The sequence below is a fragment of the Botryllus schlosseri genome, chromosome 3, assembly GCF_051294905.1.
Source record: "Botryllus schlosseri isolate E-star chromosome 3, Bs_hap1, whole genome shotgun sequence".
NCBI classification, from domain to species: Eukaryota; Metazoa; Chordata; class Ascidiacea; order Stolidobranchia; family Styelidae; genus Botryllus; species Botryllus schlosseri.
The window spans coordinates 6771236-6796474 of NC_137238.1; the positions used below are offsets into that span (position 1 = coordinate 6771236).

Consider the following 25239-nt stretch of genomic DNA (forward strand, 5'->3'; position numbering starts at 1 on the left):
GTGGCGGCTCGTCCTATAGGGCAACTGGGGCATTGCCCCACCTAATATTCTGTTCAATAACAATTCTTTACCATTTATAGACGCACACCAATCTATATATACCGAAATCACAGCGAAAGTCGCATTCTTCTTGTCCTTTCGCTAGTAAATGCCCATATATAGCGAAGTCTCTGCGAAAATCGAATTCTCTTCCGTGTTTTCGCTTTGCGAATGCCTAGCCGGGGCATGCCCCGGTAGCGCTCATAACAAGCTTTCACTGTCTATTCTCTCAAAGGCGCGCACAATAAAGAAACGGTGATTTACTCTCTCCTATTCGTAAAATGACCGAGCAACCGGGGCAAATATGCTGGTCGCCCCTAAGGTGTGATGTAACAATCGTATCTATATCTGAACTCGATTACCGTAATATGCGTTTAGTCGACCTTTGCTGGTATAGGTCGATTTTGATGGTGTTTCACACCATGAAAACTCTTGAAATTTGGTATGTCATGTCGTGATGGTGGTATTTAACACTGCCCCAAGTTTCAGGGTTTCTACTTAAATTTTAGGGTAGTAATTTCGTTTCCTAATTTGAGTGAGAGCTTACTCGTCATTTATCGCTAACAGAATATACGCAAAGCCGGTATTGGTATCTATTGATTTTAACGATGCTCCTTACCTAGATCCGTCATAAGCTTTTGCACGGTATGTCTTGGTTTTAGTATCGAACGCTGTGCCAAGTCTCAAGGTTGGCACTCGGTGATTAGGGCAGTAATTTCGTTATCAAGTTCGAGTATGGTAGAGATGTGCTCCGATCTGACACTTTAGCATACAACGCATTGCGGATTTCACGCAAAAGCAGGTGTATATGCGGTAACGTTGACTGAGATGATGATATCATTCTCAGTTTGCATTCAAATATTTACTTTGATATTATATTCTCCAATGTCAATTTCACCGTGAAATTGTGGCCTTCAAGCCATTTGCTCACAACCCCCTGCTGTCAAGCGCGATAGCTATTTCGTTTTCGATGGCGGCTAACAGCTGATCACTTGATCAGCCTATTCCTCAGTAAATTTTGCGCAAAATTCGGTGTTGGTCTGTTCGCATTATTTTGACAGTGTACCATACCGGAAAGGGCCATGAGACCACTGCTCGATGATGTCATGTAACAGTGTACTAAGTTTAAAGCTTTCGTCCACGTATTTATTCGGTAATATATTTTCCAAAGGCGATTTCGCAGCAGACCTATAGACAGTAATAAAGCTGTATGTGTCGTGTTACAGTCTCCAGTTTCAAGGCCAAAATCTCCTATGCTGTACGGAGACCGAATTTCCGAGGCTGCTATTCTTAGTTCTTCAGAATGATGTTTTGGATTCAATATGACAGGCCCAATCTATGAGATAACAATTGCGTATCTGTCCGAACTCGTTGACCTTTCCAGTTAGGCCTACGTTATCTCTCGAGTTATAGTCATTTCCAGGTCAAGTGCGAACATGAACCGTGTTGAATCTTTGTTCCGTACGCCGTTTACGCAGTTACCACACTTAAAGTCACAGCTCACCGGCGGACCTCTCGTGGCACATATGTTAAAATCACTGTTGCCGGCAAATTCGTGTTACCGTACCATCATTAAGTTACTTGTTTACGTTGGAAAACGCCATTGTGACGTCATCTTAATAAAAAGTAACTTGCAGCCCTTGCCCCACCACCCGATATTGTCACGAGCCGCCACTGGATATATACCATGGTCGTAGTGCAGGGGTTATCAAACGGGAGTACGCGCTCCAACCCAGGACTACACGAAAGAATTTGGATGTACGCGAGCAACCTTTTTTTCTGGCACTGTGACAATTTTCTTCAGTGATTTAGAAATCATAGTAAAAAGGAAGAAAAACGTTTAAGCTGACCAAATGCAGCATTTGAGGTCTAAACCACCATGCTTTTATACATTGCACTGTACCGATACTCGCGTCAGCTTTATTAACTGCAGTGAATCTCTGTTTTTCTACTGCATGGGTGAGGAGGGTTTTTACTTGAATTAATATTGAAATCGAATTCGTTCCACCAGTGTTGCTTGTTCAATATGATGGCTACTTCATTAACTATATATCAATCACCGATGTTATAGTTGGGTGCAATGAAAAGCGGCTTATAAGCTTTTCGGATTTCCGATGATCATTCTTAAGCGAATTTTCTGGCAACTGATTCTGTATTGCGTATTGCTTTCCAATTACAAGAATAGGTTTACCCGTGGGGAATCCAAAGCATATCCATCGCATCATATATGTGCAATGAAACTGTAAATTGAGATTTTGATGTTTTTTTGTGTCTTCAACTGTGTACAATGTTTGCTACATAATTTCAAGGGGTACGCCATACATGTGGTGCGGTGGCTTCAGCCTCCGCGTGCCGCATTTTAGCGCATTCTTGGATGGTACACGGAAAAGCTCATTTTCCACCCCAGAGGAAATGGTGTATTTGACTCATTTAAATATACTGGAATGGGTGCGAAAAGAGAATTTCCAACCATAAAGAGCTGATCACCTGTCCTAATCTGAACCCTACGTCATTGTGAAAATCGGCGGAAACACCATTTTCAATTGCAGAAGATATTCCAGACAGATCCAGAGGCCTATTTAGTAGAGAGTGCGGTTCTTTCGCCTGGTCGCGAAGCAATTCTTAGCGTAGGTCATAAAAGTAGACACGGGCGATACCCACACCAGTTCATAGCGTTCAGCGCAAAATATACCAGGTGATAACCATTTGCATGAGCAAGTGGAATCATAATTTGGCAAATTCCCTCAGCCTTCATCTACAGTACACACATGGCAATGATGCACAGTAGGGTTGTTCAAAAATAACTTTTCTGTCCGGATTCCAGCAATTCACTGATTAAATGGTCAGGTTACCCTGAAAAAAGCTGCACAACAAATTTCGTTCGATTCCAACAAGTATGAGATGCCGCAGAGCCAGTTAAAATTTTCAATTTTAAGAGAAATTGAAAAAAAAAATCAAATTTTACTGTTAACCCCATTAAATTATTGAGTTGTCTTCAAAAACGATGGAAAACAAATTCGACTCAATTGAGCTAGTAGAAGCGGAGTTATTTGAGTTTTTCGTGGATAATTCTCGGATTATCTTGGATTGGTGGATAATCCGATAATTATCAACGAAAAACTCAAATTACTCCGCTTCTACTGGTTGGAATTGGGTCAAATTTATTTTGCAGCGTTTTTTAGGTTACCCTGACAATTTATTCACTGAATGGCTGGAATCCGAAGAAAAAAAAGATATTTTTTAACAACCTTAATGCACAGATAAATAGCAGTACCGTCGGCATTCCAAAAGTATACCGCACGCTCCTCGCAACGTGTGATTCGCCCAATTTGTGGCTTACTAATACTCAACATGAATTTGAATCAATCAGGGGTAGTCGAATTCACCACTTCCACATGGGTATATTTAGTATGAAGTATAATTTCTGGTTGAATGCATTGATTGTGCGTGAAATCTGCCAAAATATATGAGATAACACCAACACAGCGCCGTTGGAACTTACCTCGTAAGCGCAACTAGGCTGGCGAGAAGCGCGAGAGTTTCCCAGGAAAACAAGCACCACATACTATGTAACTGTGAAATTATTTCAAGTTTGGATACCTGGAAATTATTCAAGCTGGTTACAGTGGCGTAATACGGGTTCTGCGTACGGTGCGTATACGCTAAGCAAAATCCAATTTACCCGTATACATATTTAAACAGCTTCTCTGCCTAAACACTCTTATTTACAGTTTCTAATTTCGGTGTACGAAAATACTAATTTCAGTAGACAATATTCACTGAATGGGCTTGCTTGTTTCTGATCGCCGTGTTGCGTAGAAGGATGCGCGCTGCGAACCGTGTTTATAGTGTGAAGTTAGATTGGATGTGGTGGACATGAATCAAGAACAGGGTTGTAATGACTCGAGTCATGACTCGACTCGAGTCACGTTTTTTAGATGACTCGACTCGACTCGAGTCACTTTGTGTATTGACTCGACTTGGACTCGAGTCATTGCGCATGACTCGAACCAAGTCATATGACTCGAGACTCGGACGGCAAAGACCGACGTTTCATTGTAATTTCGAGGAATAGTAAAGTAATCACACTATTGGGTTTTCGTCTATTGGTACTGCTACTTGAAAACGCGCCCAGAAACTGCTAAAAATGACCAAAATTAGTATATTATAAATGCGAACCATTCGATATCACCAAACAGAGTTATAAAAAATGGATTTAACAAGCCTTCGGGAAACTAGGAAGTCAACAAAATGACTTGGACTCGACTCGAGTCATAATACCATGACTCGAACTCGACCCTCTGCTCGGTGACTTGGACTCGGACTTGACTCGGTGGTGAATTGAAAATGACTCGACTTGACTCGAGTCAAAACTATAAAGCTGAGATTGACTTGTGACTCGGAGCCTTGTGACTTGGTTACAACCCTGATCAAGAATACTACATCAGCACTCATGGCGACTGCATTAGTACCGTTTGGAATTGATTTAGGATTTTGCAAATTACGTACAACCATTGCTTGGGTTTTCGTTTTATGGTGTTCGACATCCGCATGTTAATTGACGTCAGACATATAGAATTGCTGCTGAAGCTGAACCCATCGATACGTGGATATTATGGGTGGCGATGGAGCCAAGGTAAATTGGTAACACTTTAGCGCTGTTTCATTAGCGACATATCTCGGTTCATATGGATTAAAAATTTTGCCGTGTTATGGACGGATGACCGGAGTGCATGAGATACATTGAGCAATTGAAATCTATCCACTAAAGCCATTCCCAAAGATGCGATTAAAATATATCGCGGGCAAAGCCTTATTTAGATCCGCCATTTATTCTGACATAGACGGTGCAATACTATCGGTTGTAAACGAAATACTTGAGTCAGCCAATCTGCAGAGCACAGCTTTGACAGGTCTACATTTGTTGTCTCCTTAGTCTATAGTTTCATCGCCGTCAACGCTCCTCATCTGAATGATATTCCTGCCCTGCGCATCGAATATATATCACTAGGAAAACGATATTAACGTTTTTCTACGAACATATCCTAGTATGCGCTATGTGTTAAAGGTTGCATCAGCCGTACGGTTTGTTTGATGAGTTATTTTCTGCGATACAATCTGCAATCATGTGTACATTGCAGCGTTTTGTTGCTTAGCATTTTGATATTACAATTTCATTCATAACGCCGGTGCGAAACATGAATGAGATGACGCGAACAAATATTTCTTAGCGGCGGCGCATGATGAATGTATATCAAAACGTATATAGACCACGAGAGTCATTTAGAAAGCCGCATTTTAAACTCAACCTAACACTCATATTCTACTCCTTATCCATAAAGCCAAGTCGGTAGCCGATAGGTCATTAATTCATTGGCAACTTCCTTGGCAATTTCGAGTGGTGCTGGATGCCTTGACATTATTATGTAGATTTTCGGAATCGGTCAGTTTTATCTCGTCTCTTTCAAATCTCTCTTTTCGTGCTATTTGTGAACAGTATTGCGTAGATTTTGGTACATAGGTAGGGTTGCATTTAAAACAGATAGTTGTTTAAACAGTGTTTTAAACAAAGGCTTTTAAAAAAATTGTGTTTTTTTTCAAGTTGTATAATTATGCCATAATTGTGTAAATACTTTCTAAAGAAACATGTCGTATGAGCCTACGGATGATTTCCACCCGATATAGCCGACGTATACGATATGAGATGGTTGGACTGTCGGTTCAACAGCTATAGTACGTAGATATTTCGTCAGAGGAGCTATAGTTACCCGATATTTCCAATTGTCAATGTCAATCCACTATGACGGTCACAATTAAATATTCGTGGCGTCATGGCTTAAAAAAACGTTTTAAACAAGGGTCTTTTTTTAAACATGCTTGTTTCAAATTTATTTTTGTTTTAACTGCAACCCTATATATAGGTGATCAAAATTAGTCATTAATGAACATTATGAGACAAATACCAATATAATTCACTATTATAATATATCCTAAATCAGGATTTTATTATTTTGCGAAAATGGCCACCGACACAAGATGAACGAACTTGCGTCCAACTTGAACTCCTGCGCGAGCACAACATAGACTACTACACTGAGGACCTAATTAAATTTGGAAGGAAGACCCTTACCGCCGCTATATGCACTTCTCTCTATATATAATATAGTTCCGAACGAACAGTGTGTTTGATTTACACCGTGGTGTATGTCTGAGGTAGGTTCTAGCTTCGTGTACCAAGGGTGTATATTCACACCCATACATAACGGATGTTACACATGTGTGAATATGAATACACACCTTTTCGCTAAGAGTGTAGGATTTATAACAGGCGATAAGCATAATAAAAACCATGCTGATACCACAACTACAACGTTACTGAGTGTGCGATGTCACAGGGAATCAAATCATGTTGCTTATAATGCATTATACAGCTAAACGTTCTATTTGTTGATAAACCTGTTGATGTTGAGGGAGTCGATCACTTTACAAGGAAATGCTATGACGCCACTTCGGACGTTGTAAACACCATACAGTTTATGGCGTTACTAAGCGACTGTGCTATTACAATGGAACATATTCGCCTTTCCGAACCTTAAACAACGAAAACTTGCAAGCTTTTCCATTATTTGGATAAATGAAACATCAAATTTTAAATTGATTTTTATAAACTTGTGAGATTTAACGGGACCCCGCCGACGGGACACGTCTAATATCAAGAGGCAGCTTTAGGTGAAGTTTCCTATATTTCCTTCGAGTTTCATACATTTTCTCGGAACTACACATTGGTTAATCTGGATTCGGTCTGCAAGCTCAAAGAATTTTGAGAACCACAGATTTGGGGTCCCTCTTTACCTTGTATTCTAGTAAGATTGGTTGTCGTAGATGCATTACGCAGGGTCAAAAATGAAAATCTTGGTCGATCTCAGAAGTAACCGACACCAATCCGGCTTTGCAGAATCCTTGCAGTAATTGCTCATGCAATAGGAAATGACTCGCCATGGTCATTGCTCACGCACGAACGCTTTCTCGCGTCATTTCGTACAAAATACACTCACTGGAGAAATATAGCTCAACTTATTGCTGCCGTGTTTCCGATATTTGGTACGGCGCTACATTTTGCTATTCGGATTGTCATGAACAAGCTTTCTCAGCCAATGATCAGATCCGTTACAAACACGATCAAATAAAAGTCTGCGGATTCCGAATGACTGCTGTCTCAGTGCAAGGTCTAAAGTGTACGGTATGATTTAAAACTATGACTGTTCACTGTTCAGTGTCCGTGATGAACTTTGCCAACGTTCGCCTGATACTGCAATTTACAAAAGCCTTACTCAATGACCTATTTGCCCTTTCAGTGATGTGGGCCTACTCTACTGTGGTTGTGCACGCCGACAGATAAGCTTGGCGAGAAATAAAATGGCCTTGCATTGACTAGTGATAAAATGTTATTGAAACTGTCTGATAAAGTATTATTTTATTACCAATATATTGCTCAGGGATCGACACCGATATCTGCCCTTGATTTATTGTATATGGAAGTCTAAGGGCGAAAAAATCACGGGTCGGAAGGGAAGATGTATTCCACGGTCGAAGACTACCCTGCTTCTAAACAATGTTCAAGTAATTTCTTACGGAGCGACATAAATTTGGATCAGGGGTGTCAAATATACGACCCGTGGGCCGCATCTGGATCTGCATCTGGGTCGCATCTGGATCTGCAGACGATTTCCTCCGGCCCGCGAGGGAATTCTGAGTAATTAAAAAAATTGTATTATCTAGCAAATTTCAACGACGGCGTTTGCAATCGCTTGAATTCCTCAAAACGAATTCGCAGGCAAGGTCAACGACGCACCACGACTAAATCAATGGCAGCATAGAAAAAGTCTCAACTTATATCGTCGTTGGAGTCACTGGTTTAGTGGTTTATAACAGTATTCAATCGGCCAATCGTGTATTTCTGCCAATTCTATTGTTTGTCAATGTTGTTGCACGAACAGAGTCCACTTAAGTCGTGTCATACCTATATTATGCACAGCGTGGATATTAAGCATTCCAGTGAAAAACAAGGGTATACATTTGTAGGTACCATATTGGAATCATTTGAATGGTGCGGCCCACGAGGTATTGAAGCTTCTGAATCCGGCCCGCGATCAAATTTGAGTTAGACACCCCTGATTTAGATGGTTAGGGCGATACTTTGACGTTTTAACGGATATCTATTCGTCAGAATGCGTCGCTACTGACACCGATATACCGTATTGGTCATTCGCGAGAGTCTACACTGTAAAAAATCTGGTAGATTTACTGGGAAATCTCTGTAAATTTTACAACGAATTACCGATCGCACCCAATAACTGTGCGTTAGGGCTGTTCAAAAATATATTTTTTTTCCTGATTCCAGCCATTCACTGATTAAATTGTCAGGTTGCCACAACAAAGGCTGCACACCAAATTTGGTTCAATTCTAACAAGTATAGGGCTCCGCGGATCCAATTAAAAATTTTAATTTATACAGGAAAATTGAAAAATAAATTTTTTCGAATTTTTCTCTCAACCCAATGAAAATGTTGAGATGTCTTCAAAGACCATGCAAATGAAATTTGAGTCAATTCCAACCAGTAGAAACGGAGTTATTCGAGTTTTTCGTTGATAATTCTCGGATTATCCCCCAATCAAGGATAATTGGAGAATTATCAACGAAAAACTCCAATAACTCCACTTCTACTAGTCCGAATTGAGTCAAATTTTCTTTGCATCGTCTCTGAAGACAGCTCAACAATTTCATGGGGTTGACAGAAAAATTTGAAAATTTTTTTTTTCAATTTTCCTGTATAAATTAAAAATTTTAATTGGATCCGCGGAGCCCTATACTTGTTAGAATTGAACCAAATTTGGTGTGCAGCCTTTGTTGTGGCAACCTGACAATTTAAGCACTGAATGGCTGGAATCCGGAAAAAAAAGTTATTTTTGAACAGCCCTACTGTGCGTAGCTTGTAATTTTACATTTTGATATGTAATATTATCTTAGTTTAGCTGTGAAGTCAAGTTACCAGAATTTCTTCGCAAAATTACTGACAGTTACTCGTAACTGCAGTTTACCAGGCTATTGGGAAGATTGATTAGCTTCATAATCGCTGCAGCCAATATATACGTGGAAATGAATGTTACTGATATATCATTCTCGTGGTGATTTGACTTGATTCAACCTTGTTCGCGAAACTGGGGTCTGTCGTACGGAAATTGTTGGCCCTAGTACCAATTTCAGTATAGTACATAGTAGGGTACAAGAAACAACTGACAATCGTAGCTAATGTGGTTACGCCATAGCCATTATATTATATTATAAGGCTATATGGCTATACGGCCGTTCTCGCTGGTTACATTCGTTGTTACGGATAGGGCTGATAAGTTAGAAAATCAGTTTAGGATGTATAATATTGTTCGGAAAACTAGAAATATCAGCACCGCACTCTCAGCCAGTGTTGCCAACTCCGGATGGAAGAAAATCGCTAAAACTGGTGTCAAAAATCGCTAGATGGCGCTAAATATTGAGAAAAAAGCGCTAAATAATCGCTAAATACTTTTTCAAAAATCGCTAGATTTATCGCTAGGCGCTAGATCCACATTTTTTGGCGCTAAACCGGATGAAAAATCGCTAGATCTAGCGCGAAAATCGCTAAATTGGCAACACTGCTCTCAGCTGACCATTTGCTAATGGCGGACAAGGCTACCTGTAATAGGTTACAATAGGTTACCGTTACGCGTTACTGCTGTTCTGAGATTCGTAGTAAACAGCCAACGCACAACTGTGACATCACAAGCAGCGTCTCGTTTAGTAAGTACAGTAAATAGTGAACAACACTTGGGATAAATATCAATTTATACGAAATTAGATGGAAAATAAAGGAACTAAATGTAATGATAAATGTTTCTGTATGAAAGAGAAATAACCTAAGTCAAACATTATAACGTGGCCAGCAAATATTATTGGTGGCATGTCAGCGGATGAATACGACTTTTTTCGAAATCGTTCGAGTGTCGTATCGTTGTCTGGCCATTATTGAGATTTGAGCAAAGGGTGGAGCGAAGCTTGTTGAAGAAAGTGGACACGATCGTGGAAGATTCCTAGGAACGCTGAATGGGATACGCATCGTAAAAGGTACAGTACTACATAGTATTTGTTACCGCGAATATCTGCGACTGTGCAATGTGCACACCACTTTGATTTCATGATTGAAATATTTCATTCTCCGCATTCTCTGTTCTATTTCGGGATATTAGTCGACTTATATAGCGACCTGCGACACCACATACTCCGTCGCGGAGGAGTTGAAACTGTTGGCTTGTTCATGTCATTTTCGGGCCATAGCATAGAGATGTTTTCATCCACTGCTGGATTTGTTTGGCACACATGCCACCTCAAATGAGGAACCTTTTGCTACAATACATTAGATAAAGTAAGTCATGAATCTCAGCTATATCATGTACAGGGCGGAGCCTTCATCATACAATGTACCATTACCGGTACTTCAAAACATGTTACCGTATATTTTTGTTAGCCTATTTGTCTTAGTAGTCTTTATAATGTCATGTCTAGGTTAGGAACTTTGCTTTATATAGGGACTTACGCATGAATTCTTTTTAGTGGAACTGCAAGATACTAGTTACACAGAAGGAATGAGGAAGAGAAAAAGAAACAATTGGAAGTTTGGCCGGTGGTGGAATTAATTCACCTTTTCTTGCGACCACTCGTGTTGCTGCATGTCTCCTAAAGAAGAATTAGACCTCCAGCAGCAATACTTTTCCATCGATTACCACTTCATCGTGATATCAAAAATGAATATACAGTTTGTTCAAATGTCGTTTTGGGAGTGTGAAGAAAATTTTGCGATATTTTAGCATCGGATTGCTTTGTGATAGGTATGGATGTACGTGAATTTACAGGCTGGTATGTAATCTGGATTTAGGTAGGTAGGTAGGCGGTCTCGGTCTCAAATGTACAGGAGAACATGTGGATTGGATATACCGGAGGGGACTGTAACATTACAGTCCGGAGTGTAAAGTGAGATTACCATACGAGTGTAAGTTGAATTTGCATTGACTGACGGTATGTTAGATTACCACGAAATGTCTGGCTACCGTGCTTCCAAACATTTCGTGGTAAATCGAGGTTTTTATTTTTTACAGTGTACGTTTCATTCATCAATTGCGAACATCATTTTTATTCATTGTAAATGCTGGACGGGGATATAAAATTTTATACTTTCTCCTCTCTTACTTATATTGACGTCATAGGCACAGTTCGGAAGTGTTGTCTCGCAGGGACTCTTTATGACTTTTGTAATACACTTCGATTGATCAAACATGTACTTGTACAATATTTGATCGCATCCATCGCATTTGGTCGCATCCAGCAACACATACGCGGTGATCAATCATTAACGTACTGTGTACTGTGTAGTGATGTAACAAAATAAAAGCATGATGCAATCTCTATGATCTAATAAGTCGTGTGTGTGTGTTCAAACAGTTATATGCACGGGACTTGAAGTCCCGTGCATATAAGACAATTTGCACGTAAACAAAACGGCAATCAACTTGATTGAACACTAAACAGTGCTTAACCTAACCGTAGTTCAACTGTAGTGTGATTGGTTTACACAGCAATGATTCTTAAATGGCGTTCGAAGGTATCAAATTAATGCCCTTATTAGACAAAAGGCCCAGATGTAATAATGGCTGTTTGAAGAGAGCATTCAGTCCGCTGTAAAATAATCATAGATGTCGAAACACTGTTGTTGTTGTTGATTATTATTTGATTGGCGATTATAACGCAAGTGGTTTTGTTCGTCACCCGAAACACTGTGATTACTAATAAAATAACTAATTTCAGCTGCAATAATCAAAACAACCCGGAGTGGAGAACGGCTGCTTGACGATTTGTATCTCTACGTTGTTTTCACATTGCGTTACACAACACGTAAAGTTGAAGGATTCTGCGAGTGCCTTCGTAGGACTGTGCTGTGTGCATTGTGCAATCATATGTGTCTGTGCATGAGAAAGCATTCAAAAATATCCTAGCTGTGTTCTTAGCAGAAAGCCAGCTAGGCTGAAATATTATCCTCAACTGCCGAAGACCAGGACTGATTGGTCTGGGATTTCCTGCGGAAGTTGTTGGAAATCATGTAATGATGTGTGATATATCTTTCCCCTGTTCTGTTCAACACATTGATGAGAGCATTTGTTTTCACGAATGACCTTCATAAAAGCGGTTGCCTGAAATTCACCTTGCCTCAGTTCGGACTGGTACATGTGTAAGGCAGAAACCCAACAGTACCATCAACCTATAATTACCACGCTTGGAGAGAAGATTCAACCACAAATTAGGCCTAGTTATCGATGCTGACATACTATAGAATCTAGTTCGTCTGCGAATTATGGCCTCATAGGACCACTTTTATGAAAAGTTTCGCCATGCTTGTGGCTTACATATCGGTATTTGGTATAATTCACACCTACACTGGTTTATATCTTCAAATTAATACAGGAATTATGTTTTGTAGGAAAGGTGATCAAAGCGTTCCATGATGATTCTCAACTCAAGTATGTCTAATAAATATTAAATGCTACCCGGCGTATGATGCTTCTCAACTCAAGTATGTCTAATAAATATTAAATGCTACCCGGAGTATGGCAAAAAGCGTGTTTTTGGGAGTCGAGACGCAACCACGAAGTCGGGGAAAATTTACCATTCTTTCCGGATTTTACTCCGGTATTGTCAGCCGGAAAACTTTGAAACGGTGCTCTCTATTCACATTGCCAAAATATGGCAACCCTACCCAAATAGGCTACGAGAGGCATCCCTTTTCAAAGCGTGTTGCGACTGCTTGAAGTTTCAGCAGACATATAACCGAACTTTTGAACTTGTTGCAAGTATCCCTATACACAACTTTTAACATGGTGAGATGCATCTACTTACACAACTATCTTAGAGCCACAAATCGAGCTTACAATTAGGAGAAAATTACGAACTGCACTCCATGATGGTGTCAGTGTGCACGATTACAATGGAAATGCAATGACGATCAAACGTGGTTCAAAATTAGGAGCAATGAGAAGTTGTCGGTAAATGTATAGTCAAAATAATTTCATGATATTACAGAATGCCTATTTTGTGAGTTCAATAAAATTATCCATTTTAAATATTTGGTACACAGCATGTGACAAAGCATTTGTTATTAAGGTATTTTGTATATATCTTGCATCAATCGACGTGCTGCTCAAAGAAGGAGTACTGTAGGCTAATCAGTCTTAAAATGAAGGAAGTCCAAACCGTTCTCTCATTGACCGCTTCGTGAGTTCTGAGAAAGTATCATCAACCTTTCCTGATTATACACTGTCTTCGAATGAAAAGTTTGTGTTATCACGTGGATTGAACTTTTGCATACCACCTAACGTAAATAGTGAAGAGATGTATGATGAATTTGAGATACTGATAGATCAACTGTGAGCCGAATTCGGCTATTGATTGGCTATTCATATTGTGGTACTGGTAGATAAAGCAGACGTCCTCATCACTAATGAAAGCTCCCGTATCATCAAATCCCTGCTACGTAACACCATCATTCATACAAAGAAACACGACGAAGATACTCGTGCAGCGATTCCCAACACGATTGATTGCATTTCCAGAATGCTATCAACTCTTTTAGAATAGATCCCGCCAAATTTGTAGAAATCAAGTCTCACAACATGACAATACACTGCTGGAGAAGGATGAGATAATGTCAGCCGAAACCTGTGACTTCAACACGCCTGTTGGACCTCAATGACCAGCCATCTAGAGCACCATATGTTTATGACTATATCGGTATTTATTCTGTGTAGGGCAAAGGGGAGGCATGGTGATCCTCACCAGTTGTGAACATTTACTCGCCTTCGTAGCATACTGTTTTGGATATCGCTGCGGTCTTGTATTCTGGCGGTCCGCCGCACGATATACCAAGCTGGATAAGTGAACCCGTTTCTATGGAGATGCAGCGTAGGTGACTATAGCGTCGTGGGCTCGTCTATATCGCTGTCAACGCTCCTCGTCTGAATGATATACCTGTCCTGTGAATCGAATATAAGGCAATGAGAAACGATATTTGCTTTTTACTATATGAACGTATGCTATCACGCGCTCTGTGTGATCAGTGATTCGATTTATTTGATGAGTTATTTTCAGCTACGGAATCTCCGGTCCTATGTACATTGCTGCGTTTTTGCTCAGCATTCTGAAGTCACAATCTAGTTCTGGTCGGATACATGAATGATACTACGCTGACAAATAAATATTCGTTAGCAGCCACGTCAATGGATTATGAAATCTACGAGTGATGAATTATATCAATACCTATATGAACCACAGGCGTCAGGTTAGCTCAAAGTGCTGCCGGTGCAGTGACTTGCGGTCAGGGGAGGCAAGTCAGGCACTGTCTCATCTGTCGCCAGGATGAGTAAAGAAAATTGCTAAAACTTTCAATGAATATTATTGATATTTACCCTAGATGTTTCTGAATAACTAATCTGAACATTTTTTCATCCAACATCACCAAGTTACATATTTATAGTTCAAAAATGCACCACGAAAGGGGGCGCAGGTGAGCAGGGCAATCTTCCATGCTCCATACCAGCCCAATCGTTCCATACCATACTTGACAACTTTCCATACCATAGCAACATTCTGCCATACCATATTTGATACTTTTTCCATACTTTTTCAACTAAACAAACCTCTCAAGTGATATTCTATTTTTGATGTATGGAAATGTTCCGGCGTTTATATTCTAATTATTTTGGATGAGATTATCCATTTAAACAGCCCCGATGCACAATTGTATCCCCAGTTTCTCGATATAATATGTCGTCAGCGATGTAGGAACGTATAATATAAGCCTATAACCACGGGATATTTTGGAAATCACAACAGAATCTCACGACATGTAAATCTAGTGTGGTATCGCACTGCTAGCAGTAACCTCTTCTACAGAATTACATAAAACAAAGGTCCCCGCAAATAGTTCAACAGAATTACATAAAACAAAGGTCCCCGCAAATAGTTAACGTTTGACACGGCTTTCAAACGTTTACAAAGGTCTTTGTGGCAGCCATAGGAACCAAAAACCTATTACTTCATCTCCTACGTCATGGATGTGTAACTTTACTGGTTTATTTTTCGCATATGAATGCTCTCTTAGGTGCATAACTTTCCTAAAAGTAGGCAGCTTCGATCCCGCAATGTTTCCTCAGATGGCCCAACTAGGAAATGTTGTGTCTGCGACCGTGATCTTCTAGTTTCCTTTGATACTATTGCACTAGATGACAATTTTTATACAGACATTTCGCACTAGAGCTAATCCTAGAAATATAAATATACATCAACTCAGTCAAGCAACAAAGAATAGTTGGAAACACTTCAGTTCTCTTAGGTCAAACACATGCTGCACAACTTGCACAAGAATAGGCGGATTAGATCCAGTTATCGATTCTGGAAAATAACTATTCCTAAATTGGAAATACTCCTAGCAGTATATTGCTATCTTAGGAAATAGCATAAAATTCAGAGCAACCGATTGGCGGTTTTCCACATGTTTTCCACAGTCACTGGAAAAGACATTAACAAGCTTATTTTCTATCCCAGTAGACAGGAAAGAGTTTCAGGTCTATTAGATCGAATACTGTGATGCTGCTACAATACTATAATCACTGATCCTGCGATAGACTCGCTAACAGCAGGAGTTAAAAAGCCACCTGGTAAGTCCTGCACCTCAATCGTAAACACAGTTCTTCGACAACAAAGAAGCAAAACATCTGACTAATCAATGATCCCCCATTTCACTGCCGTACCTAGCGCGTCATCAATGCTAGAACATACGCTTCACGTCAATGAGAACACATGCGATACCTGTCGACAGTGTCGAGTCACTCACAACGGGTGAATCCCCTAATTCCGAAGAATTTTTTTGTGCATGAAAAAAACGGCAACATGCACACGGATGCAGGGGATGAATTACAAAAAAAGTAGCCAGAATTTGTTTTTAAGGTATAAGGCATGGGGAACGGACTGAAAACCTATACTTTTTGAAAGTCGGTCAATTCTGAACAACCCTAGTGTACGTTTTAGTGAAAGTTGGGGCTGGTGAATTGCGAAATCGAAATGCCTGTTTCTGGATGACATTCTCGACTATTGTTGTTTTTGAGTTTGGTAAATAATTTATTAAATTTGCTGCGCTAAAAAATTTTGCTGTTGCGTCGACGGAGTTCCATCGTATCTCAGTTCTGCGCACATGGCAGCAGTCCCATGAGATGATGATGGCCATGTTTCACACGCTTGATGGTTGTCAGTCCACCCATCCCAGAAGATTCTGGATGCTCAGAAGGTATATGAACGCCTCTTGTCAATGCGCGGCATTATGAGGCAGCGATTCAGATGTGTATACACTACACAAACACATATCCAGCGATTGGTGGGACACGATCGTCGTGAATTTCAATGACAGCGACTGGGTATACCACTTCAGGATCAGAAAATCAACGTTTGATTATTTGGTGGACATGCTGCGACATGATTTAAGACCAGGTGTTTTCTGCAGAAATATTAGTTCAACAAACGCAGCAATAAGAAACTAGGTCAATATTTTATTCAGATAAAAATTGTGTCAGAGAGCCGATAAGTGTGGAAAAGCGTGTGGCAGTGGCACTCTATAAATGATCGAATGCAGCCGAATACAGAGTCGTTGGCAGTGTCTTTGGAATACACAAGACTTCGGTTCACAGATGCCTGCATCGGTACGGTTATATCAGTTTTGTTTAGTGTGGTCAAAAGTTGCAACAGCAAGCAGCAGCCTCACTTTTATTTATATGCAAATTAGGTTGCGAGTCGCGTGCACAATATTATCGCCAACTTCTCATTACCAGATTCTGTGAGGCTCTGTGTCGACGGGCGAACGAATTTATACGCACACCTAGCCAGACGTGGTCAGCAACAAAGTACGTCTACTTTTTCGAAGTACTCAAGTAGTTTTCCTCTACCACGCTTGCAACGAAATTATCAACAATTGGAACAACGTTAGAGAATTCATTGAAAAAAACGACAAAGAAGAATGCTCGAAGAAGATAAAAAGAAGAAGACTTCTTCGCCGACCAATTCTTGATCCAAGCAACTTCCGATACGCTGAAACTTACGGACTCGTACATTCAGAATTATACATTTGGCAATTGCACCGATGCCCCAACCCTAACCCTAGCCCTGCAAAATCTTCACTTCTGGAGCTTGCACTCATCCAAAACCCTACGTCATAGCACCACCAACACCCTTACCCACAATTGCAATACCGAAACTACCCCTTCTCACTGGTCAACCAAACCGATCAATCCCAGACCCTCCCCACATCTACACTTACTAACCACTGGAGCAATGACAACCTCGAACTTTTCCATCTTCTTCCTTCCGAATCCACGAAATTCGATAAGAAAACCTTCAAAAAACTACTCCACCCCATACATACCCACCCACTTCAATCCCTCTCGCTACTTCTAGCCATTTCTAGTTCCAACATCACTTCGAAACCACCGATCTCTCCCATTTTCATTCCATTACAACCCTTACTAATAATCTGAATTCGGCTCGTGGAAACCTTGACACCATAAAAAAATTAAATAGAAGAATCCCAAATTAACCAACATCATTACTAAAATTATCAACCTATGTTACCAAGACATACATGACCTCCCTCATCACCACACAACATAATTTAAATAATAAAAATACTACAGACGAATTTGATAAGCCTGAAACCCCATTTCACAACACATACTCTGGATTCCACTCTGTCAGATATTTTAGGTTTAGGCCCCTCCCTTATACCCACCCAACAATTTATATCCCCAGTAAATTAAAAAACGAAGTCACCCATTCCGTACTTAGCTTACTTTTAAAAACTAACCCCCATAGAGACCATAATAAAAAACTCAAACCCTCCCTGAAACCCACTCCGTTTCCACTTTCAAAAAAATCAATTCGGTCATATCAAAAGCACATTCGCAGTATGCTCAAGTCGTGTTAGGGATGTCATACTAAATACCTTGGATAACTTTAGGGAATCTAAATTAAACCCACATTTTCCAATTATCAACTAAACCATATTAGAGAGATCACAAATAGGAAATGCTTAATTATTACCATTTCAGATGAAAATGAAAATTTGGGTTGGACCAATTGGTAGATTAACAAATCTATTAGGCAACTTGGAAAAATCATTTACTCACCCATTAACCTAAATTTGGAAACTATATTAGATAGGGTCATCTGCAGGCCGTGTTATTTTTGGCATATGCCAAAACTGCCAAAAATAACTTATTTTTGGCATTTTTCGATTTTTATTTTTGGCAGTTTTGGCATCGTCCTCTAAATAGATAGTTTCAGCCTCGAATTAGTCACAAAAACGCTTTATTTGGGCTAGTTTGTCAAAAGACACCACAAAATGTGCAGCATCCACGTATAATCAGTGCCAGCAAACAACAATAAGAAGAAAAAACCTAACGATTTCATAGGTTAATAATATCAAACGAAACCACAAAATGTGGAGTATCCATCGGAATCGGTGCCAATAAGCAAAAAAAAAAAGAAAGAAAAGCCTAACAAACACGCTCAACAGCTGATTGTTACAGCTGTTGAATAGACTTAAATCGTTTGCACTGTAACAGTGCTTCCAAACTCAGGTCAGCTAAGTTTCTCCTAAATTCTTTACTCGCCCAGCGAATCTGGGAAATATCGGCTTCAACAGTAGCCGTTGAGGGAAATAATGTTGCCAGTCATCCACAAAAGGTTTTCAGAGCTTAAAAATCTTTGGAGGGCCGAACCGGCTTCCATGCATTATGAAAAGAGATTACTTCGCCAGTGCCATCGATCTCATCGCGGAAAGAATTTTCTTCCCGATCCTTTTCCAGGAGTTTCCTGTGTTGTCTCAACACATTCTATTTAGTAGCCCGACTATCATTTCTCCTTCAGTCTACCGATATATTTTCGGAGGACTTTTGTCACTTCAGGTGGCTTTAATATTACCAACTCGCATGGAAGAGTCCTGGGAAGGTTAGCTTGTTTAAGAACATTGACGCAACAAGACTGTCTGGCAAAACGAGACTATGCAGCTCAGAAATAGCCAGACAGTTTGTTGCGTCACAATGTTCAACTCGATCACAATGCAAAAATCGTGGTTGATTTTGGGGGTTCCAGTTCCATGAGCAGAATATAATTTATATTTTAATAATCAGTACTGCGGTAGCTTCTCATTGATACCCGTTTTATCAAATTTAGCGCTCGACAAGCCGGTCAAAAATGGTCGTAAAATTGCATTTGGACAAATGGAAAGTATGAAGTAATTCAAATGCAGTCAGCCGTTCAATCTCGCTGTGCCCACACCATTTAGGACACCATGCTTTCACCTCTAATGGGTGGGCTGGACCCAGATTAAGAAACATGCCTGTCACAAACGCTCTTCTCGCTTGTAACGCGGTCCTGTTAACACAACACCATGAACGAACTAACACTATTTGGCAGGCCGTGTTATTTTTGGCATATGCCAAAAATTGCTTATTTTTGGCATTTTCAAATTTTTATTTTTGGCAGTTTTGGCATCTGGCTCCTGAAATGCCAAAAATAACACGGCCTGGTCATCTGTGATAGGAATACTATCAATCACTGAGAAGCATGCAAAAACCCTGAGGCCATTAAACGTCCCTTCTTTAGAACTTAGACCTAAAGAAAACTCCCACATCCCTTTATTAAACTTACTTCCAAAACCGCACAAACTAGGACTAGGACCTTTCAACGCTAATCATGAACCAAAACTTGCAGGCAGACCTACCATTTCGGCTCCTTCTTGGGTCACAGTAGAACCCAGTAAACTTTTAGGCAATATCCTGACAGAGTGGAAGAACAACAACTACATCGAACACCTCGAGAGCATAGGCATTGCACCCACACTAACAAAAAACAGCCATAACATCGCGACCGCTCTCGGTAATACTATTTTTATCAGTGCACTTTTCAACATCCAAATTATTACCTTTGATTTTGAATCTTTATATACCAACATAAGAAATGAGGACGCCATGTATGCCTTGAATCAACTAAAAAACACCCTCACCATCCCGGACCCAATCTTTAACCTTGCTGTCGATCTCTTTCTTTTCTGTCAAAAACTCTGCTATTTCTCCTCTGCTTATAATCTGTTTATTCATAAAGATGGATTAGATATGGGTAGTTATTACTTCGCCCAATCCGCAGACCTCACCCTCGCCATATTTGAAGAAAATTTGATATCCCAAATCACCACGACCTGGCCCGTCCAATTTTTCCGTAGGTAACTAGACGACGGACTCATTATTTACAACCTCCATTCATCACACCTCCCCTACTTCACCCATTATATCTCCCAAATTTACCCCAGTCATTTCATGATCACCTTCAATTACAACCCTTTCCTTGACCTCACCCTTCGTTTCGACCATAGGACCTTCACCAAGGGATTTATCGGTTACAATACCTTCTTCAAACACACCTCCCTTTACTACACTTATATCCCTTTTGATTCCAATCATCCCTCCCACACATCCACCGGAATTATAGCCACTGAACTGACCCGTTAGTTACCACAGAACCAATGGGGCTGTTCCACTTCATATTGAACACGCGGTGGCGACAAAGGTAACTCGACCCAAATATGTTTTGACATTGTTTGACATGACATTTGGGAAGATATGACAAAACCTGCCAGGTTGGAATTCCGGCACGTCAGTGGTTCCCAACCTGTGGTACGCGTACCACTAGTGGTACGCGAAGATCTTCCAGGTGGTACGCGAGTAGATTCTGTTTTTTTTCGAACGAAGGGAGTTAGTTGGGTTGGTATTGAATTTTTTGAAGTTTTTTCTTTACTATTTGTGAAAAAACAATTCCATGCATCCCATCAACCACGTCTGTTAATGCCTAGTTTAATAGAATTTGTTATTACTAGGGCGGTTTTTTTGACGTGTCAAAATAAGGCAATATTTTGTCAGAATTGAAGCGTTAGGTCAAAAAATTGTCAAAAATGTTTATAAAATCAAAATGTTTTGACCCCTCCTTTTCCTTTGTATCGTAGATTTTGCACTGTCGGTTAACTTATCATTTGATATTTTACAGCTTGTAGTCTCCTTTATTGGCCCAACGTTGTAGACAGCCCAATGTCTGCTCATCTTTAAACATGAACGGTTAAACGAAACAAATAGGTTGGCAATTGACATGGCGTTATGGTCAACGTACCGCAATATCCCAATAGCCTTTGTGGCTACTTTTACTTTATCATGATTTTATCATTTCTTATCTTGCGGATTTCCCATATCAACAGGGGCAATAGGTTTTTCTCCAATTTTATATAAGCCCAACTCTTATATTGTCTTATCGTTGTTCGAAGTGATAAACTGCGGAGTCAAGAATCCTAAACGCAGTATGGAGGATCACAGGATCAACTTCCTAAAGGAATTTGTCCTGGACGTGGTGTTGTGGAAGACAAATTTCAAATGCTTTCCGTATAAACTAATTAAAGGGATAAATGCGTATTCCGAAGGTCGCATTCTTCATCGACCAACCCTTGGGGGATTGAGTTTCGCATCTCGAATTTTTTTCCTGTGAACGCTTGCTACGTGAACTGGATCATGTTTACCTGCGAAAATTCTCCCACAGCTGCGACACCAATGGGTTGCGGGTTCGAGCACGACTCTAGAATTCCTGCCTATGTGTTGGAGGTTTATCTAGGTTCCCCCTCGCCTCATCCGTGCTATCGGTGTATTGAAAAGGCCTAGAAGTGGGCAGTTCTATAAGGCGGCAGTTACGGTATAAAAATGATGACTATTGTCCTGGTGTAAATGAACGACCATAGCAGTCGACAAACACCACGAATACCATAATCAAGCAAACCTGGGGTTAGCTAGACACGGTACTTGCCGCAAAACCATCTCCTTTTAGGAAGCGCGGAGTCATTGTCGAATTGTGTCGATGAAATCACCGGGCGGGCCGGGCCGGGCCGTATGTTTTACATCCATGCTGTAGACCAGTGGTTCTTAACCTTGCCTCCAGCGCCCCCCCCCCCCAAGGGGCGCTGGCGATTTGGAAGTGGGTGGAAACTCTCAGGGGGCGATTTGGAAGGGGGCGGAAACGCTCAGGGGGCGATATGGGGGCGCTGGGCTCTGGACTCAGGGGGGCGATATGGGGGACGCTGGAGAAGAATGGCTTCGCAGTAGATGATATGGTAGTAGGACATGTCCGTAATGAGTATTCAGAGCGAATTAACAGCGAAAACTTCGTTATATATAGCCTACAAAAGACATATAGGTTTAATTGTCCATAGGCACCTAAATGACTGGCACTGAATGTTCCCGTCTTGACAATCTAAACCTCAGAAGACGAATTCCATCTGGCAGGAAAAAAATTATACGCCAGTGAAGAAATACCAATTTGAAATCGTGTGCGTCTTTTATTTTAGTACGATTGGGCGACAGGGATATATAGAACTAGATATCCCTGTTGGGCGATATCCCTGTTGAGCGATTCTATATTTTTGATATAGCAGACAGGAGGTCACGAAATAACATCATGCAACGAAGTCATACCAACGGGTCCAACCGCCCGAATATGCTTAATTATTAGTTACGGACCCTACAGTTTCCAAGACACCTCACAATGTTCCCTCTACGTTTTGACGAGTCTGCGCACACCAACCAACCAAGAAATTTATAGCAATATGTATGCAATTCCCGATCTTATTGACATATTTTAACATGAATTATCGACAATTTTCGCCCTTCGGACTGGCTCGCTAAACAAAACAGCTGATTCCGTGGCAAAAGCGAACAACGTGATGGGGGGCGGTCGGTTTATCACCCTATGCGAGCCCAAGATCCAAGTTTTTTCGGGGGGCCTGACGAAGTGTCGTTTCGTTCCTACCAACGGGTATACGCCCGAAGATGCATATTTATTATTGAGGGGTCCTACCTTTTCAATCACACATCACTAAGCTCTATTGGTAAATCTGTTTCAGTGAGCAGAGAGAGGATAAAAATTGATATCAATATATATGCAATTCCCGATCATATTGACCAATTCAATCAATAATTAGTGAAATTTTTCGCACTTCGCGCGTCTAGGCGAGAATAGCTTGCTCAGTAAATGAACTGCCAATATAGATAACCAGTATCAGCAGATAGCGGATAGCCGACGAGGGGTCTTGGGGGTGAAGCCACCCGGAAGTTTGGTTTATCACCCTATGGGGAGCCCAAGACCAACTTATTTTGGGGGCTGATGAAGTGCTGTTACGGCCCTGGTAACGAATTCATTGTACCTATACGGCCACGCCCGAATATGTTTAATTATTAATTACGTGCCCTTTATTTTCCAATACAACAGCTCGCTCAGCGCTACTGGTAAATCTGATTACGTGGGCTGAGAGGACAAAAAGTTTATAGCGACATATATATGTAATTACCACCTTTTCATTCATGCATTATAGAAAATTTTGGCACCTAGGGCGACCAGGCCACACAAACTTTGCTGACCATCGAAATCACGCTACGGGGTTCTTGGGGGCGAAGCCCTCAGGATTTTGGGTTATCACGCTATGGGTGCACAACGCAATCGTTTTTAGGGGGGTTGACGAAGTGCTGTTACGGCCCTCCCTCTTACTCATTGTCTTTATTACATTCATTACAATATGAGGTTGGGGGCGCTGGAGCACGATAATCTTTGAAAGGGGGCGCTGGAGGGAAAAAGGTTAATAAACACTGCTCTAGACTTACCGGCGACCAAAATATGTTTTTATTAAATCTGCGATCGATAAACCTCAGATCCTTAAACCACCTACCCGTGCCGGTTCAATTGTTAAGTCGCTCATATACCGCTGAATGCGGCGCAAGCTAACCTGGACATTTTGTCATTTTAACTAATCGTGTCTCGCATGACAGGGATCAGACTGCATGTCGTTGTTATTGTTTTTATTATACCGGTTTAACGGTAGGTGAGGTACATGTAAGGAGTCCTGGAATAATTTCATATTCTTCTATTCAACTTTATTATTATTCAGTTATCATTTTGATACGGTAGGCTATTGCACCATTGTTGTCTGATGGTCCATGTAATCAAACTGAGGAACTGTCTGATAGTTGTCTTGCTGGACAGACTGCTGAGCCTCGAACTTCAGACCACAATGCCGCAAGTTATCTCAGTCAAACAAGTGATTGGATTGGTTCGGGGGCTGCAATAACCGCTTATTGAAATACTTTTATGTTACAGATGATCGTCCCGCACATTCGCGAACGGGAACAACGATAGACCAAAAAAATACTACAGTGCCAGCTAGCAAACCTCGACCAAAAATGAACTGAAAGAAGAGAGTATGCGTAAAGCTGAACTGCATCCAATATACATGCAGTATTATTATAGGAATAAAATGGATCATATAAAGCAGCAGTGGGAGGATAAATTAATTCTCTTGATAATTAGTCTGTTTGTTGATCATATTATTTTACTATTGTTGATTTTGAATTGTTCTGGAATTTGATTGCATTACATCTATCAGTCAATGCGTCGTACTTTAGCTAGTATTCTTGAAAATGTTGGTAGGTGGGGGTTGACCTATGACAGAATAACACGATTTCTACTTGTGGTGGTCAACACCGTTATCAGAGAGAAATATCTCGTCGCATCAGCTAGTCGGGAATACCGCAGAATTCTGTACCAGCATGAAAACGAGATAAATACTACTTAGTCTCAGCATCATTTCTTTAGGATATAAGTAGTATTTACCTGGGGTTCCACACTACCCCGGCCTATTTTGATTCAGATTTTCTCGAACAAAATCGAAATCACCAAGATCCGAATTCCAGAACAGTACGCGCAAGTCACAAACAACTTGCAATAACACGAGTACGCCTGGTCTCACAGACTACTCCCCGACATCAAAGTCCGTCGCATAGTTCCGACTGCATTCCCCAGTTTGCCCTGGCCACCGTCTGTTTGCGATTGCGCATGTTTTATTTGTTCTCTATTTGATGCTTTCAGATTAATCAGTTTCCAATTCAACTGTCCTCCAATTCAACTGTCCTTTCTTTATTTCTATCTCGCTTTTC

General features: G+C 40.7%; 2 protein-coding genes across 2 annotated transcripts in view; both read right to left on the reverse strand.

The window, feature by feature from the left end:
* Nucleotides 1-3660, reverse strand: part of LOC145435685 (cytochrome P450 3A14-like) — a 29051-nt gene extending 25391 nt beyond the window's left edge. The window contains exon 1 of the mRNA XM_080312983.1: nt 3542-3660. Coding sequence (XP_080169109.1) covers nt 3542-3603 — 62 coding nt within the window. The 5' untranslated portion in view covers nt 3604-3660. The remainder of the gene's footprint in view (nt 1-3541) is intronic.
* The window catches only part of LOC145436579 (cytochrome P450 3A11-like), a 171369-nt gene that overhangs the window by 49065 nt on the left and 97065 nt on the right, over nt 1-25239 (reverse strand). The gene's annotated exons all lie outside the window — the stretch shown is intronic.